This window comes from Vespa mandarinia, chromosome 10, assembly GCF_050613455.1.
Source record: "Vespa mandarinia isolate Hongniang chromosome 10, ASM5061345v1, whole genome shotgun sequence".
Taxonomy (NCBI): domain Eukaryota; kingdom Metazoa; phylum Arthropoda; class Insecta; order Hymenoptera; family Vespidae; genus Vespa; species Vespa mandarinia.
The window spans coordinates 8,361,141-8,383,776 of record NC_140819.1 but is presented as its reverse complement, the minus strand read 5'-3'; the positions used below and the strand labels follow the sequence as shown (position 1 = coordinate 8,383,776).

Here is a 22,636-nt window from a genome sequence, read left to right as displayed (position 1 = left end):
TTGCTCGGGAATCAGAAAAGAAGTCTTACCGCAAGAGTACATGGCTAAGATACCTATACCTATACTTATACCTATACCTATACTTAAACTTATACCTATACCTATAACCATATCGTCTGAACGTTTTATAGAAAACGTTACATAGTAACACTCCTCCATGTGTTTCTTTTTAGTTCCATAAGAAATATATTCAAATAAATTCATAATATATAATAAGAACGCTGCATTTTTCGACTTCATTTCGTTCCCCACGGGACGAAAGAGGCTTAATACTTTTCAGAGTCTGCCATTTGTGACGAAAAAAGGGGAAGAAAAAAGTAAAGAATATGTGTATATATATATATATACATACACTAGAATGTAGTCAATGTATACGAAGAAAGAAAGACTAGCGAAGACGCCTCGCGTGTAAACCAAGCGAAGAATGCTTTTGGGAGCGCGTTAACGGGGCCAGACGCAGAAATAATCTCGAATACTGGTTAAATGGTAGCAACTGAGGCTGGTGGGTACGTAACAGGTGAGAAGGACTCCAAAGAAGGCTCGGTCCCCGACATTGGCTCTCGTAAAAATAAAGAACTCGAATTCCAAAGCAGTGGTTGCCAAGCTCGTTCGAACGAAACGAGTGGAAGACGCGTTCTTCCTCCCCCTCCTTCTTTTCTATCCCTTCCTTATCCCTCCCCTTTTACAACCATCCCCTTCCTCTTTCAAACTCTACACGAAGCAAGGCAACAACAGCCTCCAAGAGCACGATCTTCCGCGGTTCTCCCTTCCTCTTCCTCCTTCGCCACCTCATCCTTCTCTTTCTCCTTTTCTTCTTCTTCTCCTTCTTCTTTTTCTTTTTGTGTTTTCTGTTTCTTTTTCCTTCTCTTTTCTTTACTCACAACCCTACAATGTCCGTAAGGACCTCGAATACCTTCGACAGAAAGGAACGAGGAGGCTCCTACAACCTGGATTATACGAATAGTTTCTGGTTCGAATTCGAATAGATCGATAAAATACGGTACCACTCTCGTCATCCTTTGACGACGTATCGAATCTATCGGTGATACGTATCTTGCTTATTGCTACCTTATCGAATGGAAGATCGAAGGAGAAGAGAACCTGTTTCACGAGATCCGAAGACGAATGAATTTCTCTCCAACTAGCTATGCTATTAGAGACAAACGGAGAAAAAGAAAGAGAAAGAGAGAGAGAGAGAGAGAGAGAGAGAGAGAGATGAAACGAATAGAAAAAAAGTGGTCGAGGCTTCTATATTATAATATAGTTGCGTATGTCGACGAGAATATGGCTGTTTGGGGGTTTCGTTTGGCCAGTTAAAATAGAAGACAATAGATGCGACAGTCAGTGGGAACCCGTTACCTTTACCGAGGCCAATCGTTCGAAACTTGAAGAGGGTTTCTCACTGACAATGAGTATCCTGTTGAGATAGCAGGGGGTGTGATTCATTTTCTACATTTAAGTCCTAACCAAAGCACGATAATGGACGCGTTCACAATGAACAGCTGAGGAGGCTGCGAGAAACGGTCATCTTTAACGAATCGCTAAGAAGTTTTTTTTTCTTTTTTTTTTTCTTTCTTTTTTTTTTCCTTTTTCTTTTCCCTCCCTTGCCTCATTCTCCTTCCATTTCTATCTTTCCTTTTAGTTACTTTTTACTTTCTTTTCTTCGCTTCGCCGAGCGAGAACACTTAACCTCGAGCGATAAAAGTCAACGGTGGAAAAAGTTGACGCGAATGAAATCGATGACTCACTACTATTCATATTCATCGATCTGTATCGTTGATATGGATCGTGTTGATCGAAGAATATAAATAAGAAGGGAAAAGTAAAACGAAAGAAATCTAAGCGGTTTATTAATACAAGATAATTAATAATTTTTCTTTTTAATCGCTTAATCGCGTAATACTTCGTACAGTTACGAAATTAGGAGCAGGACTTTTTTCTTCATGCTTGTACTCGTTCGTTTCCTTTTCGTCGGATTAACGGATCAAGAATCTATAATATTAGCCCGAGTAATCGATATGGGATCAGCAGAGATACGGTAGCGCATTTTAATACTTTCGTATTTCCTTATAGGTTAACACGGACGATGGTCTGCCGCGTGCCGATCCGAACCAATCCCTTCCAATGAACGCGAATTCACTCGTAAGAAAAAGAAAGACAAATAGATAGATAGATAGATAGATAGATAGATAGATACATAGATAGATAGATAGATAGATACAAAGGAGAGAGAGAGAGAGAGAGAATGTGAGTACGGAGTAAGATAAAATCGAGACCGAACAACTCTCTAAGAAACTCTTTGATATTTCGAGTACATAATATTTCATGTTGATTGAAACGTTTATACGTTCGCAATAACGAGAAAGGGAAGATCTTACAAAAAAAAAAAGAAAAAAAAAAGAAAAAAAAATTACTTAAAACGTCGAATTTATCATTCTTTTTTTTTCCTTTTTTATAACAACGTTCGTACATTTATAACATAATTACTGTATAACCTCCAACAATATTTATCAGATTTTCTAACGCTTTCCTTTTACGTTGTCAGTTTCGTTTCGATGATAGCACGTTTTGAATTAGAACGCAGGCGCGTCGGAAGAGGCGCGAAAACGTCAAATCCTTCAAACGTTTACACTTTCACAGAGAACGATAGCGCGAAAATGTTTAAGAATTAAAGGGCGCGCGCGTACAGAATACACAGGGACGCACTTACATATATAAGCATACAACAACAAAGTTATAGTAAGGCGCCGTGGTGATATTCACGCCGTCACGTCGTCGCCTCGTTTATACACGTTCTCTTTCTCTCTCTCTCTCTCACTCTCTCTCTCTCTCTCTCTCTCTTTCGCCCTCTCTCTCTCTTTCGCCCTCTCTCTCTCCCTCTTTCTCTTTCTTTCTTTTTCTCAGCACGAGCAAGTACAGGTCCTGATCCGCGGAGGGCAGGTGTATGTACGTATTTACCTTCGTTCTCTCTCGCAATGATGAACCACCAGCTCGCATCTTATCTTCAACGTTCGAGGAAGAACGAACGAACGAACGAACGAACGAAAGAACGAACAAACGATTGGATGCATCGCGTGAAACTTGTGCAACAGATTTTCGTCGCTTGTGTGTAGGTTAGAAACGACAAGGTAACGTAATAGTAGAATGATAGAAAGAGATAGATAGATAGGTAGGTTGGTAGGTAGGTAGGTAGGAAGATAAAGAAAAAGAGAGAGAGAGAGAGAGAGAGAGAGAATGAGAAAGAAATAAAAAGTAAGTATGAAGGGGGAAAAAAAGATGAAGAAAATGAAAGCAACGACGAGAGATGAAGGGTAGTGACAAAGGAATAATGTAAATTTTAATAACTCACCCTTTTGAATCCTATTTTACTCGGTGCTTCGTTCGCGCGTTAAATCTCCTCTCTCTCTCTCTCTCTCTCTCTCTCTCTCACTTTCTCTCTCTTTTCTATACGACGAGACGCACCGACTCTTGGACGTTCCCCGCGAAAGAGATTGCCGTTCTCTTCTTCCCCTCCGTTTACGACGAACGGGGAACGACGTACGAGGGCCGGTATTTAACGTTTCACTTCATCTTTCGTAGAACGTAGAGCACGATCGCACTGTTAATGAAAATAGATATCTGAAGAAGTGGAAGGGAACGAGGTAACACACGAAGGGACGCGAGTAAGATCTCCCTCTATCTTTCTCTTTCTCTCTCTCGTGTCTCGGCTGCTTCGCCGCGACGTCCGCTTGGCGTCCGGCGCAACGTCCGCGACACTGGAATGCAGACCGACGAGTTTTCAGCCGAGACACGGCCACGAAGGGATGCCTGCCTGCCTGGTGCCTGCTTGCTTGCTTACTTGCCTGCTTACTTGCCTGCCTGCCTGTCTACCGGGCCGCTCGCTTCTCGCGTGCGATTATATCGCGCAGCGACATTTGCGCATTACGTCACCGGTCACGTGACTCCTCGGGCCAGTCTCCCACTTTCAAATATTTCCCGCGCTACGCGTAATTGCTTAGCAATCTATATCTATATGTACGTACGTGCGTACGTACCTATCTACTATCTTCTGTTCGTGCGCGCCTATCACCCCAGCAGCAGATTATCAAATTCTTTTCATCGTACAATACGAAATTCGTTCGTTCTTCATTTAAACACCGAGCTCTAATATATCCTTCTCACATGGGTCAGGTACTTATCAAACTATTATTCCTTTTTGTATTCCATTTTTATCCGTTTCATTAGACAAGATTTCATCGTGATTACAACGTGGCATATTAAATATACTTAAAATACATAAGCAAGGTCAAAAACTTAACAAACATTTTACAGCGCATGATTCGTTTTAAAATTAGTAATAGCGGTAATATAGCAATATAATGATGAAGTCGACTAAAGTCGACGCCAACGACGATAATAAACACGATCTCTCGATGGGTGTAAATAATTATGATGATGATATTTTTTGAATGACGAAGGTGACGATGGTAATGCTTATGATCGTGATAACGATGATTATGACGATGACAAAGATAACGATGATATTACAGATAACAAAGATTTTATCTTTATAAACGTATACGCTTTATAAACGTATAGATGAATAAATTATAGTATATATTCATATTATGAAATAAAAAGATTTTTTTTTCTGCGTTTGGCACGATGTCATGTAATGGAAGCAAATCAAACACCATGTTCCATTTTGATTGTCCGTGGTTAGGTTGCGGTACATTTTGTCTATCTTGCTCCATATTCCATATTTCTGGTGTATCACGCGGCCGACGTATTCCTACTTTAGGAAATCCGCCGACCAATCTCGTTGTCATTACCGTCGGTCAAATGGTTCTTATTTGAAAAAACAAATCTATCCAATTGATACACGGTAGTTCCTTGGCCGACGATGATAATTGCATATACGTGTGTGTATATATATATATATATATATACATTTTCCTTTTATTAAATTGATCGGATCTACCGATCAATAGTAGCATTTCGACTGCTGCTCTCTATCCAGTTTCCTAGAACGTACCACGGCAAAAGCATACATCTTTTTCCTCGAATAATCCAACAGAGTATTCTCTTTTATTATAACCGACAAGAACCATCGCATGAACGCATTGCTTCATTGTATTTTATGTGTCGCTATAAACGATCGATCATCTATATCTTGTTAAAGGCTTTTTTGTTTTCTCTTTTATTAATCTACCCTAACAATCAGCTACGATTGTTAATGACGATAAATGATCTCCGGCCATCTTATAATCGATCGACTTGAATTTACGATAAACTCTACATGGAAGATCGCACCTTTGGTCGCAGAGAACAAGAGCTACGCGCTAGTCTCCAACGAACTTTTATCAAATACAAATTTTCTCCCTTTTCCAATCGTTTTATCTCATCCCCATCTTACCCCTTTTTTTTCATCTTGGCTTTCTTTTCTGATCCCAAAGAAAATGATAAAAGTAGAGGTGTGAACAAGAATGCCAAGTAGTCCATTAAATATCTCTTCTACCGACTGGAGAGAATACGAATAGGACATAGAGAAACCCAAATAAAAACCACTTAGGCGACTCTAAAGCTTGCGTTTTCTTCAGGTATAGCAATGACAACGAGTTGTACTAAGTATTGCAACGTTATCACAGACAGTGGAAACATAATATCTAGATGAGATTATCTCGCACGTAGTACATATATATGCATATACACATATCACATTGTATATGTATATATGTATATAAATTTTGAATGAAGCACTTAATATCCACCGGCGGATAAATTTTCGTATAGTACAGTACGTGCCACGTAGAATAATTTGAAGTTATATGTGCATGAAAAATCAAAGTTATCTCGACTACTTAAACATGGCATTCTTCCCTGCACCATTTATATAATCAAGACTTTCTTCCGTAGCTGATGTCTACCTACGATATCGCGCAAAGAAAATAATGATAGAGCAACGTGTCGAAACCAATACGAAAAGTCTTCGTGAAGAATTTACATATTCGTACACTGTGTATCGTCCTATCAATAATTCTTATCGGTCAATCGTAGAATTATTACTACCGTAAACTTCTTATTAATTTACAATGATAATATTAGAAATTCAGTATAGATTCTACGATATTCCTATGAACGCTTGACCTGGTTTCGAGCGTGTTGCTCTATCACAACGCACACATTGCGTTTCAACGCACGAATTTCAACATTCGCAATTCTTACATGATTTATGCTAATGATCTGTGTATTAGCGAGTTATTAGGAAGAGCTTTTATCACGCGGGCAGAGCCCTGTAAAAATATACGTTCTTTCTATATATAGATCTACATATTAATATATGCAATACCAGTTTTTTTCGATATTCACATCCATACTACATACATACTCTTTTTTTCTTTTTCTTTTTTAAAGACAGGTATCCGCAGACTTTTTCTTATTGTTATCGTTTTCTTTAATTTTTCTTATATAAAAATAGGATGTCTCCTTGCACATTCTTCCATCGCTATCCAGATCGATAGGAAAAGTGCGGATACAAAATGTCACGTAATCGAAGGAATTTCAAAACTGGTCTGTGCATACATTATAGGGTCTACATATATACAGCATTCTTTAAAATCATCTCAAAAGCCAGGAAGATAGTAGAAAAAGACGTGAAACGATAGATTTCCTTATCTCAAATTCATACCGAGCGTATACCTCGACATCATATTCTTTGTTGCTTACTCATTGGCAGCGCGCGTACTGCCAATCTACAGTCGCGTACATTCACAGATGCACTTGTTGAGCGTAATTAATGAGTACGTGAGCATGGATGTGTATGTATACGTTTCTACGAACGCATCTCTTTCTCTATGCGTTCGCGCACGTGTGTATAATCTTTTTTTTCTTTTTTTTTCTTTTTTTTTTTTTTTTTTTTTTTTTTTTTAAATATATTATCAATTTCTCTATCGAATAGATATTATATATCTCTATACATATCTACAGAAAAAAAACTAGTATAAGGCTCTATTATCAATAATTAAACTCTCTATGAATTAATATGTATAACCAGCACAACAGTTCTAAAAACTTCATCGTTTTTCTTAGCTTAATATGCGATCGCATTTTTCTTCATTGACCTTACTCTATACGCTTCTCTCTCTCTCTCGCTCTCGCTCTCTCTCTCTCTCTCGCTCGCTCTCGCTCTCTCTCGCTCGCTCTCGCTCTCTCTCGCTCTCTCTCTCTCTCTCTACACCATGTTAAAATAACATCTTTAGAAAGTAACTCTTTTACAACTACATTGCTATTATTGCTTGCTGCTTAGTGCTACCGAATTTCATTTGGCATATAGCGAGTTCTGAACCCTGAGCAATCGCCAATTCTTTAGAAATGCACCTTACAAAGATTTTTCTTCCGATACCACTCTTGAACGTTATCTGATACGTTATAGATAATTACGTGCGCATATACATTCTTTTCTTTGTTTTCTATAAATACTCCTATATAATAGTCAATATAAAAGACTTCATATATAGAACCAAAACGTTAAAGATCATTCTTTCGCCGAAGCTAATACCGCAAAAATCAAGAAACGTTCTTTACCAAATACTTTTATAAAACGTGTCCCTAGACACTGTCTGATACACGCACTAGCTGGAAGTTCTCATCACTATAGATACATATATGTATATGAGAAAAATTTCATATTAACCTCTAATATGCTTTAGGTACCGATTTCCTTCGCCCCACTCTCGCCAGCGTTTACGTTTCTTCTCCGCTGTGCTCGAATAATCGTTCGAAACTAACCGTCTTTTAGATTTTGTCACGCTCTCTGATTTTGATACAGGATTCGTAGCTTGTACGTGATGTATTTTGTTATTATTGGGTGTCGTATTAACGCCCGCTAAATTAAGAAGCGCATCCGCCCCTTCTGCTATTTTCCTTTGCTCATCGAAATCAGTAGAGACCTCCTCGTTTGAGTACTTGCTATAACAAGATCAGTTCGTTAATTTATGCTTTAGAAACGGCTATAAAAATGTATGTATCTCCGAACAGAGAATAATCTATATTTCATACTTTTCCAATTTGATGGAAGTAATACAACTATATGTATGATCTTCGCTAGAACTTCTTGTGATTACAGGAACTAATTTTTCAGATTCCAATATTTTTTTCTTGCGATCTGTAATCAGAATATAATTAAAATAAAACGTCAGAATTAATGGTATTACTATTAAAAATCATACCTCTATTGTGATTCAATATAATTGGCCCGTGTTTAAAGGAAAGCATAGCCGCGGCTGCAGCATCCACGTCACTGTCTACCTCTGTTTCAGGAGTTTCGCTAATATTGCTAGATGCCAGTCTTTTGGAAAGGTATGGGAATAAGACAGGATCCGGAAGACGTGCACTTGCATTCTTCCTTTGACTTTTTTCTGGAGTAGAAAGATTTTGTGCGGTTGGAGGTGGAAAAGGAGCACGAGATAATGCCTGTATCAAATTTGGACGATATTGAGCATCTACCATCCATAATGAGCCCTTACCTAAATTCTGTAATAAAAATACATTTATATATTCTCTATTCTAAAACGTTCTAATTAATGGACGATCGGATACTTACTGGAGCTTTTTCTACCTTACGAAAACATTTGTTCAGACTCAAATTATGACGAACGGAATTTTTCCAACCAGTAGGTGCATTCCTAAAATATGGAAAGTGATCCAAAATCCATGCATAAACTTCTTTAACTGGAAGAGCTTTCACAGGGCTGTCCTCGATCGCCATAAAAATTAAACAGGAGAACGAGTATGGTGGTTTACTATTTCTATGTAAATGAGGATCGTAAGGGATATGTGTAGGATGCTTGTTGCGATTTGACACTGGCAAATTGTTGTTGCTCAATGATATCTTTGTTTGATCACTCGGAGAAGTTTCATAATGACCTTTCATGCAGTCATTAAACACTTGACTGGACTTCTGGCAATTCCTATTCGAGTGCTGATAGTTTTGCTGTCCATGGCTTTGTGATGTAGAATTTATTTTTTTACTGCTAATTTCTGCAATTTAGATAATATTAAAAATTTATTCTGATTTAATAAGAAATCCGTGTGGCGTGTGTGTATGTGCGCGCACGCATGCGTGTGTGCACGTCATACCTGAACAATAACTATCATCCAAACTGGAAACAGAATTTGTATTTTCAGAGAAGTCTGCAATATCGTCGCACACATTGTTATTCAAAAGATTTTCGTTCTTGATATCCTTGCTGGGGTTTGATATTTCTAATCCCTTTAATAAATTTTGTTGATGTAACCAGCTGAGAGAAGTTAAGTCATCGTCTGAATGATTGTTCTTTTCTATAGATTTTTCATTGATAGGTAATTCTTCTTGAACATCGTAACTCGAATTGGATTCTACAAACGCATTTGCATTATTACGTTCTTTAGTTGTATAAGTTGCATCTTGAAAATTGAAAATCTGATTGGATCTCAACTCTATTCCTCTTTCCATACCTGTGGAATCTGGTCTATCTGGTGGCATATCGCGTTGAGTTCTTCCTTGATCACTGTAAGATAATGACGTTACAACCTTCGTTAATGTATTACACAAAAGTGATTTATAATAATTACTTTTTTAAAGAAGTTCTGCCAGATTTCACTGTTCAATGGTCTCATTATCCAACGTTAATTTTTTTTAGATTAATGTCTGTCGAAGTACATTTGCTTGATGCATCCCAATTACCTGTAACCTGGGTACGCATCGTCGAGATCATTATGCTCGAAGTATCAAATAATATCCTAATTTTCGTCTTTCCCTTATAACAATGAAAAGAAGCTTAACATTATAACAATGTGACACTGCATGTACAAAAATATTACTAAAATCGATACTACTAATTAAGCGCTTACAATGATTTAAGATACTTTTCTTAAATTATTTATAAAAATATATAATATAAATATATTAACTCAAAGTGTTTCATATTTAATGAAATAAAAAATTAATAATAATACTAACACACATATATATATATACACATAAACATACATATATGTATATACATATTTGTTTGTATTATGTATGTATGTATATACGTACGTACGTAGGTACGTACGTATATACGTGTAGACGATGTATGTATATGTTTATAATAATTTAAAAAAAAAGATAATGCTGTTAATGAAGAGAATAAAATGTATTAACAAAAAACACACAATAAAATTTTGATAGACTTATATTATTCAGGCTCTTAAAATTAATAATCATCAACATTGAAAAAGAAAGTAAAATTTGTTGTGTATACAAAAGTGTCACATCCTTACAACAACCTTGCCGCGACGTATTATTTCTGTATTTCTATTATAATCTTTTTTATTGTCTTGCTACATAAAAAAATACATCAAAAGGTCAAGTGAAATTGACATGTCTCTTATTTATGTTTGAGCGTAATTAATTCTTTTTGTAAAAGCTTCGTTTCATCGGTGGCGACATCGTGTATATCGAAAGAGAGAAAAAGAAAAAGAGAGAGAAAGAGAAAAAGAGAGAGAGAGAACGTGCGTGAGTAGCAAAATTGAAATTTCCGCGCACAGGACACGCACACCTAGCCTCGAACCCAAAGTACCCACGACGACATCGTCATTTGTTTATCCACTAACAAGCGACAAAATGGCGGTGCTATTGAGAACACATTGCACCGAACGATGCGTATGTCGACGAAATCGATGCAGTTCTCACAACTAGCCACATTACAAGCACGCGAAACTGCAATATGATAGACAAATAATTAGATCCAATGCTAATATCATCCGTGTTGGCACCTTTTCTTTACAAACACTCGCGCAATATTTATCATATAGAAAAAATGGCGTCTGCTCCAATAGTCAAGCTCAACGTGATTTTCACAATAAAAACGGCAACATCATGTAAGAAGGAAGATGCATTTTTATTCATCGTAACCTCGTCCAACGGGTGACACGCATCAAATGCCGTCCGCATTTAAATTCGCACTGCACTAACATGGATACGTAAGACGTATTTTATGGGAACTATATTTTGCATTCGATCCTCGTATTGAGGCCGTTGCGTTAGAGAACAAATTTTTTTGTACGCGAGAAATCATCATTTGAATAAAAAAAAAAAGCTCCTTTTCTAAAATTTGCCATTACCAATATGTAATAGTTAAAAGATTGCATTACAGCAGGACTTGCAACTGCCTATTCTGTTACTTGTTGAATTCAAATATGGAGTTGATAATGGTTACGAAACTCGAACAAATACGAACGATCTTCACGATACCGCTTACGCACGATGTCAGTCTTTAGTCCTTCATCAAGTACAATGTTAACGAATAGATCGTGGCTTTGAATAAATTCAACAGAGACTACAATCTGCGAAGTAAATGATTACGAAGAGATCTTTTTTCTAGCCACCATATTTTGTGTTTTTCTACATACACAAATGTTTTATAACGCTACGATCTTTTGAATACGATACTTCTATCTTCATCACCAATGATAATTAATTCCTTTGCAAAACGTGCCTTCCTTCTCGCAAATTTAGATGATTTTCTCTTTCGAATAGCAGAGAGAGTTGTACAATGATCAAAAACGATATCTTTCATGTTGTCACGTTTTTAAATATAAATTTAGATTTTCTACGTCATTGTTTTGTTTCGTTGTTTAATATGAAATGTGATACTTAATCGTATAAAATGAAAGTAACACTCACGTATCTTAGTAGACAGACGACAGTCTCGGTTGATTTTCTAAAGACGGGCATCTCAAGCACGCACTACACAACACCCAGCTGATCAAGGCGCCATATTTTGACGTCATCACATGGTTATGCGAACATTGCGCTCTATATTTTCGAGAAATAATATCTCGACTGCGATATATCGCCCGGGAAACACAATAGTTGTAATTTATTAAACATTTTTAAAATTTTACTGTTTTAGTAATCTTTATTATTTTTTAGTTTTTTTATAGTTGTTTTAATCTATTCAATGTGTATTCTTTAAAAATTTACAGCAGATGATATCAATTCGACAATAATTAACAATTTGCTTTTTTTCAATAAATTAGAATAATTTTCTAATTCTTTTCTCCTCATTTACTTGTTTATTTTTATTTTCTTTTTTTTTTCGCTCGACATTCAATTTTTCCAAGTCCTTTGGAACATTACGAATATTTATAAACTCCAATTAATCGCGCCAATATTTCAAATATTTCTTTTAAACTCGAAGCGCCATCTGATGTAGAAGAATCAATCCTCGGTTGACAAAAGGTTAGAAAGTTTCTCTATCTGGCGGAAGAATGGCGGAAGAGTAAGTAACCTTACTGTCTCAAAAATATCCAATATCATCGGGACATATGTACTTTATTTTTATTTAAAATTATGACCAAAATGACGAAGAACAATATATCAGTTGTTTCTGTATTATAGTTTACTAATTTCTTGTGAATATACGAAGAACAACGTATCGCCAACGTGTAACCTATGTATCATGAAACATGAAACATGAAATATCACGTTGATATTATTCAAAAAATTTACTTTAACTTTAATAATACAATAATTTTTGTTGCGAAGAATATACTTAATCCTATTAAATATTTGTTATAGATTAATATTTGTAAATTCATGATTCCACTGATGAAAATATTACGATATGTAATTTGTTTGTAAAGTTAATTTGTTTATATGATAATACATATCATTTTTAATATTTTAATTTTAACATATGTAGAAAGAAAGAAGCTACTGCGGCTAAAAAGCTTCCAGCAGTACCAGAATCGGTACTGAAAAGAATAAGACGACGCGAGTCGGTAAAAGCTGCACGTTTACAAACATCTATTAAGGTAAGCAATGACATAACATTTTATAAGAAATAATTGTTTCATTGAACTCTTTTGATCAATAAAAAATTATTATTTTCACTTAAAGATCTTATATAATATTTGATAACATAATCATTTACTTTTATTTTAGCAACGTGCAAATCGTTATAAAAAGAGGAAGATTATCTTCAAGAAGGCCGAAAACTATGTTAAGGAATATAGAACAAAAGAAAGAGATGAAATTAGATTAATCAGACAAGCAAAAAATCGTGGAAATTATTATATTCCTGGTGAAGCAAGACTAGCATTTGTTATTCGTATACGTGGGTTAGTACAATTCTTTTTAGATATGTACATATGTTTGTTACTATGAAATATTATTTGACCGAATTTATTTTAGTGTTAATCAAGTTGCGCCAAAAGTACGTAAGGTACTTCAGCTTTTCCGTTTAAAGCAAATCAACAATGGTATATTTGTAAAACTTAACAAGGCCACCATAAATATGCTTCGCATTGTGGAACCATACATAACTTGGGGATATCCAAATTTGAAGTCTGTTAGAGAATTGATTTATAAACGTGGTTTTGCTAAAGTTAACCGACAACGTATTCCCATTACGAGTAACAGTATCATCGAGAAAAAGCTTGGTTAGTAGTATACTTCATATATGATAATAAAAACAAATCACATATATATTGACAAATCCATGAAAGTATGTATCCAGTATATGCTTCCTTCCATATTGTCATAAATCAAATAGTGTTTTTTAGTGCAATTCTTGGTATATATTTAATATGCAGTTTCTAAGAAATACTAACATGTTTATAATATATTTTATTATATATTTTTTATCATAGTGTACACTGTAATAAATTATATTTGACAACTTTATGTTTTACAGGTCGTTCAGGAATTATCTGTATGGAAGACTTGATCCACGAAATATTTACAGTAGGACCCAAGTTTAAATATGCAAGCAATTTCTTATGGCCTTTTAAGGTATTTAACTAATTAACGTGATAACTTTCATTTTTCGCCCATTTTTCTCTTTTTTTCTTTTTCATTCTATTTTTATTTGCAAAAACCATTTTGGAATAGATCTCTTTATTAATCATACTGCGACATAGGCATGGTTGTAAGACATCTATTTGTGTTTTATTACCTCCTTCTATGTCGAAAAATAACAGGAGTATAGACCCATTGAAATTTATACTATATTATATTATTTCAAGACTAACTCCCACAATATTTACTCACTTTTATTTTTATATATTTATTTGTTTTAATTTTACATATTTGTATGTAATTTTTTCAGCTGAATACTCCTAACGGTGGATGGCGTAAGAAGACAAATCATTATGTAGAAGGTGGAGACTTTGGAAATCGCGAAGACAAAATTAATGAGCTTCTCAGGAGAATGGTTTAAGATTATAATCTTGATAAATAAAACCTTACAATCATTAAACAGAGTATATTTCTTTCATATCACAGCATACTTAAAACTTATAAAATACTTGCATACTGACATTAAAAAGTTTCCTTAAAAAAAATAAATATACTGGAAGTATATACATATACTTCGATTCTTATATAAAATATCTACAATAAAATAAATAAGTTTTAAAAATTAACATAAAGTAATAAATTGACTACAGAATTCTAATATATAATAAATGTAAAATTGATCCAGTATTTCTTTATAAATTATCTAATTATACATTTATTTAACTACTTTACACAGATGCATAATCTTATGTAACTTATGTATTCTCAACCATTACCGTCCTATATGAAAATTAATATAACAATAAATACATTACATAAAGACATATGTATGTGCATTATAAAATGATAATAGATAATATATTTTATTAAATTAATTTCAACGCATAAAATTATAACAATTCAGAGATCAGAATCTTAAAAATACTGGACCAGAGCTTTTACTTTTTTTTTAAAAGTATTCATGTTTATGTCAATCATGATTTTTACTTTGATTTTTAATCCTTTTTAAAAAAGCTTCTGCATGCTCCTTTATTAATTTGTTCATATCACATTTCGGCGACATAAATGTAAAATTCAATAATCTTACTAAACCATTTTGATAACCTGCAGCAAGCCATAAATGACTCCACATATTTGGATTCCAAGCTATCTAAAGAATATAAAATAACGTAGTTATTGCAAAAAATTTGGAATTATTACTTTACTGGATTTTAATTTTATTAAATGTATTATTATGAACTTACTTTATTCACAGACGTAAATGGATATTGTTCAATGGGAACATATGTCAACTTTTCAGAATATAAAACTTTTTGGTGTATGTCCTTTGATAAACTATCTTTTACGCTCTATATTCAAAATGAAAATTTTTTATGAATGCTACATGATAATCTAATTGAGAATATATACTTACCACAAAGTTATTGTGAAAAATAATACCGAAACGTTCTTTACATTCATTATATGTCTCAGGCATATAATTATAATCTTTTGATTTTTTTTCTTTACCATTTCCTTTTTGCTTTTTAAGACTGTCCTTCGGCAATTCTTTTAAATCTACTACTTTAATAAAAGAATTTAACTAAAACAACAAGTACGTATATAAAAAAAATTATACGTTATATGGAAAAGAAAAAAAAAATACGCTCGTAAGAATATGATACCTACTTGTCTCTTTCTTGGCAATATCTTGTCTACATCTTTTGCATATAATAACTGATGTGGAAAAATAGAAATAATATCTCCAGCCAAAGAACCATGTGCTATACCATTTGCATGGTCTGATACAGCGACGGTCTAAAAAAAATTAATACGTACACTTTAAATAACATTAACGTATGTTAATCCAGTTATAAAACCTATAATGCACTTACATATGTTGGAGAATTAGTTGCAAGTAGTGGACACAATTTAAATCCATGTTCCCTCAATGGAACCAAGTACGAGTTTGTATGTCTAAATCTAAAGAAAATCATTAAGGTGTACTTTAGAAAAAATCACAAATAATAAATTTAAAATAATTAACATTTTTCAAGATTAAATAAAAGTATTTTTAATACCCTAAGGCATCATCAAAACCAATAACAGCACTAGGCCAATGCAGCATCCATACTCCATCAGTTATCATACCCTTTTTTACAGATTCTTGAGGAGAATTTGTATTTTCCAAATCCCATATTTTATAAAATCTATCTACACTGGCTGAAGCTAAAAATCGCTGATTGTTGTATGGAATTAACGCCAACACTATCGAAGTAATAAATTTATTATTATATATTTATGCACTTTTATTAGCATAATTTATATTTACTTACTGCTAACGGCACTATCATGTGCAAAGAAATGTGAAAATGCATTTATTATCAATGAATCATTTTGTTTTTGTTTTAATAATGGCGATTCCTCTGTGAGATCCCATAATGCAATATAACCGTTTGAAAAACCTGCAGCAATGGTACTAAAAAATGTACTTAAAATTAGATATATTTCTTACTAATAATGTAATTAAAAGATAGTCATGATAAAAGGATATAAATCGTACTTATGTCCACGTTCCTTTGTCCATGATATTTTGGTACATTGCCAATGTTGCTTGTCATTATTATATATAATACTATTTACAACTAATATCAATACAGGATCAGTCTTGTAAATTGGAAGACTAAAAATGAAGTTATATATGTAATACTTAAATGAACCATATATGATAAGTTTTTATACTTATAACAAATGTATTATTTTCTTACTTATTAGTTTCAGATTTGTTGAATTTAAGTTCTTCTGGAAATGGCAATGAGTAAACATATACAGAACCATCGGAACCAGCAGCAGCTAGTAAACCCATCCTTCTAAAACTAACTGTTCCTTTTTCAAAATTATTTAGAGTGTCATCTTGATAACATCCAGATGGACACCACTCAAGAGACCATATTGTACTGCTATTGTGTACAATTGCATATGACAAAATAGGAGCATTAATTATAGATTTCGACCTTGACAATTAAGAAAATATATTTATACTAATGATGCTGTAAAAGTTTATAAATATTATTAACACATTTAACACTTACTCATTATTTAATTTACCCATATTCCATATTTGTATCATATTATGTCCCGAATATGCCTTCCCTATAGCATATTCACTTTCCATGTCAGGGTGCGTACTTAATGCTATATATTGATCGGGTGTTTTAAGATATGCATAAGCTGGAATAGATAACCATGCTAAGGCCCATACAGGCCCACCAGTAAAAAATGTTGGTAAATCTGTAGAGCAATAAAAATAAATGAGTTTAAATCGACTGTAAGTCGATTATTTTTTTTTTTTTTTTTTTTTTCACCTTGAGAAATTCCTCCTTCAAATGTTTTCCAATATTTCCATTCACTCTCTTCATTCTCTACATTGCCAGATGAATTTAAATTTACTGTTTTTGTAGGCATTGATGCTTTTAATGGAGGTAAGTATCGCATTGCATCTTCATTATTTAATAGTACAAACGGATTTGGAAGATAATCATGAAATAATTGAAATTCATAATTCTCCATCTCACTGTAAGAATTAGTAAATGACTTAATTTGTTATAATAAATAGAAAACAATTCACACTTACTATTCCATCGTCCAGTTCAAAGTTGGCAAGTAAAATTTACTCCAGGGTGCTTTTAACGAATATGAATCATCCAAAAACATCATTATACTGCATGATTCTAAAAATATATTTATAATTTTATACAATGATTAAATTCTTCTTTTCTTCTTGATAATTATTTAATTATTGTAATACATACTTTCTTTTTCCGAATTTATAGCGTGCGATTGCTGTTTAAATCTTTCTGCAAGTGGCTCATCTTCACTTTCATCAGATGTATTATCTTCTTTTTTAAAATCAGGCGAATTATCTGCATTATCATCAGTTTCATGTTTAGCTTTGATATGCTCAATAATTTTCTCTTTACTTTCAGCAAAAAATTTGCATATTTTACAAGCAAAATTCTATTTAAAAACAAATAATATATATATATATATATCGTTAATATGATAAAAATACACGTTATATGATATGGAAAAAATTAAATTTCTTATATTACCTCTTGAGGTGTAAAATTACATTCAGAACAATGTTTACACATATCTTCATATGAAGAACATGAAAAATTGCATCCTATTTGACGGCATTTTGATACACCTTCTAATTCTAATTCCTTCTTCCATATAGCTTTCCATACAGACGGCACTTTCTTTCTCAATTCCGGCATTTTTACGTTTTTCTATAATTGTGTAAATATATCATAACAAGAGCCAGATGTAGGATAACTTAAAAATAAAAACAAAATAATCTGGTCATAAACACCAGTGCAAGCCATTCCATTATCATAATATTAAAAACTATTTAGATATGGACATTTATTGCATGATACATTTTTTAATTGTTTCTTTCGTTCAAAGTTAGATGTAAATCAAGACATAGATCTAATATTGAAGTGGCAGATTCACATATAGTAAATATCCAATAATAATTGGAAAAATTTATATAAATTCAATAAAATTAATTTAAAGATTATAACATTGAAATTAAGAAACAGTAAAATTATTTGAAAAGGAATGTGAAACTTAATTTCTATGTTATATTATATTACATTAAAAAATAATGTAAAAGTACTGATTTTTTCTATTACTTATTGTAATTCAGACCAAATTGTCTTTGCTTTACGTATTCTAAAAAAATGTTTTTAATAAAAACAAATGGGTGAATATTGATGTTGTAAAAAGGTGTTCTGATAGTTGAGAGAAATAACGGAGTAATTTAAGTAAATGAAGATTCTGGAGTAGTTGATCCTGGAAGTCGATCTTCTTCATCTTGTATATCTATGATAGCACATTGTATTTTTCTCTTTAATTTTCTGCGTAAGTAGTCTGAATTCAAACACCGTATTTCACTTGCTACATACGATCCAAATGTATCATATTGATCTTCAGTAACAGGTAATGTACTTTCAATTTTTGAAAATGGATCATCTTCATTTTTTGGCTTTTTCATTTTCATTGGGTGTGGTTCAGTTTCAAAAGATTTATTTTCTTGAAAATTGATACCAGTAACATTTGATGTACCATCTATATCATCCAATATATCTTCACATTTTGTGCTTGTATTTGGTACTATTTCTTCAGCCTAGAATTATTTAAATATTGATTGAATTGAAGACCCTACTACTCCAGAAAAATACACAATAATAAGCAGAAGTTTGAAGATATATAAAAATGTGCACAATGCATAGGAATGAAAAATTATGATAATATGTATCATAATATTTTGAAAGATAATATTTAAATTATATAATAGATATTATAGATGCAGTATAGTATTTGTTATTGTGTTATATAATGGATCATAGTTGATATCAATTTATAAACCAAACTGTTTGCACAGAGATTATATTAACCAGTAATGCTGAAAACTGCTATTTAGTGAAGTAAGATTTATAATGTATGTAATAGCAATAGACTGGGCACTTCCCTTAACACACGTTTTGAGTGATCTATAAATATTGAAATAAATACAAAATTTTTTAATCTTCCAGATCTTAGTAGAGTTAGCATCTGTATTAACATAATAATAATAATAATTATTATTACAATGTATATCATTGAACAATATTGTTTCTAATTTATACAATTGCAGATAATATATAGATTTGTTTAGTTGCACATAATGTTGCATATTATGAAATACAATTAATGTTGCACATAATGAAAGAGGGTGAATAATTTTCTATCATATATATCTTGGTCTTGAACATACCATAATAAAGGACTTAAACGCATAATCTGTCTTCTTAATAATTAAGTGAGAATTTATCATGTGTCATAGAAGCGGTTTAATGTGACATTAGCATTTGATTAGAACAGAATTTAAGCATGTACCTATTTTATTTCCAGTACTCCATTCCAATATATATATATATATATATACATATACTCTTGTATAGTAAGTCATATCTTTTTTGTTTGCGAGGAATTAAAATTTTTTAGTTGAACAGAATAATACAGAACAAAATAATTGCTCTCAACACAATATTTCCATACTTTCACGTAAACCACTTTCATTATCATTGACGTACGTGTATTTATGTCTATGAATATCTTTTCTTATGCATATTTTTGTTTTCTCTTCTTTTAGACATTTCATTCTCTTAGACATATATACAAAATCCTTTTATCCATTTTTATTTTGTCATAATAGTATCTAAGAGTGAAGAAGATATGTAGCATGCAATAAGTGTCCAGTCTAAAAATAGCTTTTCAAAGCAAAATTAATTTATCAATGTATTTTTATTTGGTATACTTCTTAGTATACTTAATTTCTTAATAACATTAATTTAAATGTGAAAATTAAATATATCCAGTAACATTCCTGAATACCAAAAATGATAGAAATTTTGCTTATTTAATCTTAAAAAAACTATTCAATCTATGCCTACATATTGTTAACTTTTAGGCATTGCATCATTTTGTAAATAATTGCAAGCTAATATAGTTGCACATACAATTACAGAAAACCATGCTTTATATTTGCTTACCAATACAGAAGAATTTAAATCCACCTTTTTAGATTGTCCTAAACATTCATCCTTAACAAGTTCTGTAAACTGTAATATTTTTGATACTGCTCTATAAAAAAAGAAAATGGTTTATTATTTTAAAATGTTGAACAACAATAGTTTTAATGAGGTCTACTCAGTTATATTATTTATACCTACTTTTCTGCAGCTTTACGTCTTACTTTTTCATTTTCCGGAAATTCCATCAGTAGACTTTTGCGTTTATTATATTTCAAATCCCTATGATGTCGCTCATGAATTTCCATAGATGATGGCATCATAACGGCATTGCATACAGAGCATGTTACCATTAATGCTCTTTTTTCCTAACATCAGAATTTAATTATAATAAATATAATTTTTTTTATAATGTTATCAATATAACGTGAGGATATATAATGCAACTTACATCATCTGATTTACCACAAAATTGAATATGTGATATAAATCCATTAACACTGCGTTTTATTGCTCCACATTGTTCACAACCAAGTTGACCCTTCTTTTTTTTTATGGCATTAGCTAATACCCTTTTCAATAATTTTATATCATTTTGAAAGTCCTATAATAGTATTAATAGAAAATCAATATATATTATAAATTTTATTTAAATAATTCTTAATAAATCTTATAAAAAAGATAGCTTTTTTTTTATATACCATTGATTCTTCTCCTTCATACCAACCCATGTTGTTATGTTTCATTAAATTATGTACTTCCTGTTGTCCCTTTGCTATTTTTTTTTCACATCTCATACACTTAATTAATTGAATCTAAATTAAAATAAATGATCAGTGAGATATAAAATAATAATAGATATACTTTATATTGATATCATGTTACTAACCTCTTCTTCTTCTACTACATTTAATCTACTATTTTCCTTTGTGACTACAGCTGTGTTAGATAATTCTGGTATATGTTCAATGTCATGAGTATTAATGGTTACTTTTTTTTTATTACGATCTTTTACTTCATTTTTAATAATGCTCTTGTTTTTCGATGGAGGACGTCCTCTTCGCTTAGGTGCATTAATATTGTCAGAAGTATTTACTTTAATATTTTGATCAGAGGATTTACTGTCGGATGCATCTACAAACGTATTTGTAGAATTTTTTGTGTGATACATTGATGCTTCTGAATTGGAAACATGTAACTGCGAAGAGTCGTCATCACACTTTTGTGGAATTTGGATACACACATATTTCCTAGGTCTTCCTCTCTTTTTTGCTTGTGCAGAAGGTATAATAATAGACTTTATAGGTTTCTGTTCATTTATCATTTCTTTCTGCGATATTGGATGTGATTCTGGACATGCAATGATTTCTTTGACTTGCAAAGATATATTATCACTATTGCTTATTTTATGCGTATCTGCATTGGACTGATGCGATTCATGATCCTCTAATTGATCTACAGTAGATTGAATGGTTGAATCACTAATCTCCCTATTTTTGTACGTATTACTTTGGGCAGTCTTATTAGAAGAAATAAACGTTTTCTCTTCAGATTTTACAAATATATTAACAGAATTTAATAAAATGTTATCATTAGATTTAGTGGATGTTGCTCCTGACATAATCTTAGGTATCATTGTTAATGATATTTCTTTATTAGATTTTTTCTGTGGATTACCTTTGGCATTCATTGAATACTATATTTTTTTTCTTGTTTTTTTTTTTTTTTTTTTGTAAGAAACAGAAATTTAATATTTATCCTATTTTTTCCATATATAATAAATATAGTACCACCATCAATAAAAATCTATTGTGGACTAGCAAGCAATATAAATTCTTATTGTAGCTCAACAGACTCTAATTAGTCTAAGACCAATCTAGCCCCTCATGTGAAGGCCTTATAAGACGCTTTTACACCTTCACCAGTCTTTCCTCTTCGACACCATGCCTATCTATATTCTACGTACACATACACACACACACATATCTTTCTACACATCCAAAGAAACTTATATAGGAATAAAAGAACAGAATACAAAATCTTATCGTGAGTAAGAGGAACATTAGGAAGAGCGGAAGGGGTAACTTACTTCGCCATTTTAAATTAGACGCGCCGAATTTAAAATTATTTGTCATACAAAATTCAAAACCATGTGTTATTAAAAAAAATCTTGAAAATTACTTTATCCATCAGAATATTCTTATAATTTCGTATTGTTCACATGCAAAATCTTATAACGCATATCTGTCGCTTATGGAAATCACAATGA

The 22,636-nt window shown here is 32.3% G+C and overlaps 3 protein-coding genes across 9 annotated transcripts; 1 reads left to right on the top strand and 2 right to left on the bottom strand.

Moving 5' to 3' along the window:
* Positions 1–3,287: 3,287 nt before the first annotated feature.
* Positions 3,288–11,823, bottom strand: LOC118445488 (uncharacterized). Of its 6 annotated transcripts, none has more exons than XM_035875059.2 (8): positions 11,690–11,767; positions 10,561–10,723; positions 9,592–9,710; positions 9,118–9,527; positions 8,582–9,018; positions 8,208–8,511; positions 8,038–8,143; positions 3,288–7,947 (listed from the first exon to the last, which is right to left on the bottom strand). In XM_035875059.2, the coding sequence occupies exons 4-8, from the start codon at positions 9,500–9,502 to the stop codon at positions 7,668–7,670; spliced, it is 1,512 nt and encodes a 503-aa protein (XP_035730952.1). In that variant the 5' UTR covers positions 9,503–9,527; positions 9,592–9,710; positions 10,561–10,723; positions 11,690–11,767; the 3' UTR covers positions 3,288–7,667. The 6 variants fall into 6 exon arrangements, with proteins under 6 accessions (XP_035730952.1, XP_035730950.1, XP_035730951.1 ...); XM_035875061.2 differs by lacking the exon at positions 10,561–10,723 and having other exon boundaries at positions 3,289–7,947; positions 9,118–9,375; positions 9,475–9,527; positions 11,690–11,799; XM_035875057.2 differs by lacking the exon at positions 10,561–10,723 and having other exon boundaries at positions 11,690–11,799.
* A 383-nt stretch (positions 11,824–12,206) lies between these two features.
* On the top strand, positions 12,207–14,267 carry RpL7 (ribosomal protein L7). Its single transcript, XM_035875064.2, has 6 exons — positions 12,207–12,287; positions 12,711–12,822; positions 12,953–13,128; positions 13,202–13,449; positions 13,704–13,801; positions 14,118–14,267. The coding sequence occupies exons 1-6, from the start codon at positions 12,277–12,279 to the stop codon at positions 14,226–14,228; spliced, it is 756 nt and encodes a 251-aa protein (XP_035730957.1). The 5' UTR covers positions 12,207–12,276; the 3' UTR covers positions 14,229–14,267.
* Positions 14,268–14,409: 142 nt separating this feature from the next.
* LOC118445486 (uncharacterized) lies at positions 14,410–22,441 on the bottom strand. 2 transcript variants are annotated; one of them, XM_085659964.1, is made up of 19 exons: positions 21,257–22,441; positions 21,069–21,182; positions 20,819–20,971; positions 20,569–20,735; positions 20,389–20,479; positions 17,899–18,078; positions 17,599–17,803; positions 17,421–17,517; positions 17,152–17,360; positions 16,879–17,077; positions 16,555–16,746; positions 16,350–16,469; positions 16,123–16,265; positions 15,868–16,054; positions 15,682–15,769; positions 15,476–15,604; positions 15,222–15,389; positions 15,052–15,156; positions 14,410–14,957 (listed from the first exon to the last, which is right to left on the bottom strand). In XM_085659964.1, the coding sequence occupies exons 1-19, from the start codon at positions 22,055–22,057 to the stop codon at positions 14,778–14,780; spliced, it is 3,528 nt and encodes a 1,175-aa protein (XP_085516090.1). In that variant the 5' UTR covers positions 22,058–22,441; the 3' UTR covers positions 14,410–14,777. The 2 variants fall into 2 exon arrangements, with proteins under 2 accessions (XP_085516090.1, XP_035730943.2); XM_035875050.2 differs by having other exon boundaries at positions 14,413–14,957; positions 16,555–16,800.
* Positions 22,442–22,636: the final 195 nt, after the last annotated feature.

What these genes read in the sequence shown, in the direction of transcription:
- RpL7 (XM_035875064.2), top strand. An exon ending in TATCATCGAGAAAAAGCTTG is followed by an intron (nt 13,450 to 13,703) that starts GTTAGTAGTATA and finishes TATGTTTTACAG; the next exon opens with GTCGTTCAGGAATTATCTGT. An exon ending in ATTTCTTATGGCCTTTTAAG is followed by an intron (nt 13,802 to 14,117) that starts GTATTTAACTAA and finishes TAATTTTTTCAG; the next exon opens with CTGAATACTCCTAACGGTGG.
- LOC118445486 (XM_035875050.2), bottom strand. Translation starts at nt 22,057, where the DNA reads ATGAATGCCAAAGGTAATCCACAGAAAAAATCTAATAAAGAAATATCA. An exon ending in GTAATTTTACACCTCAAGAG is followed by an intron (nt 17,804 to 17,898) that starts GTAATATAAGAA and finishes GTTTTTAAATAG; the next exon opens with AATTTTGCTTGTAAAATATG. An exon ending in ACATGATAGTGCCGTTAGCA is followed by an intron (nt 16,055 to 16,122) that starts GTAAGTAAATAT and finishes TTACTTCGATAG; the next exon opens with TGTTGGCGTTAATTCCATAC.
- LOC118445488 (XM_035875060.2), bottom strand. Translation starts at nt 9,502, where the DNA reads ATGCCACCAGATAGACCAGATTCCACAGGTATGGAAAGAGGAATAGAG. An exon ending in GGATGATAGTTATTGTTCAG is followed by an intron (nt 9,019 to 9,117) that starts GTATGACGTGCA and finishes TCTAAATTGCAG; the next exon opens with AAATTAGCAGTAAAAAAATA. An exon ending in GTAAGGTAGAAAAAGCTCCA is followed by an intron (nt 8,512 to 8,581) that starts GTAAGTATCCGA and finishes TTTTTATTACAG; the next exon opens with AATTTAGGTAAGGGCTCATT.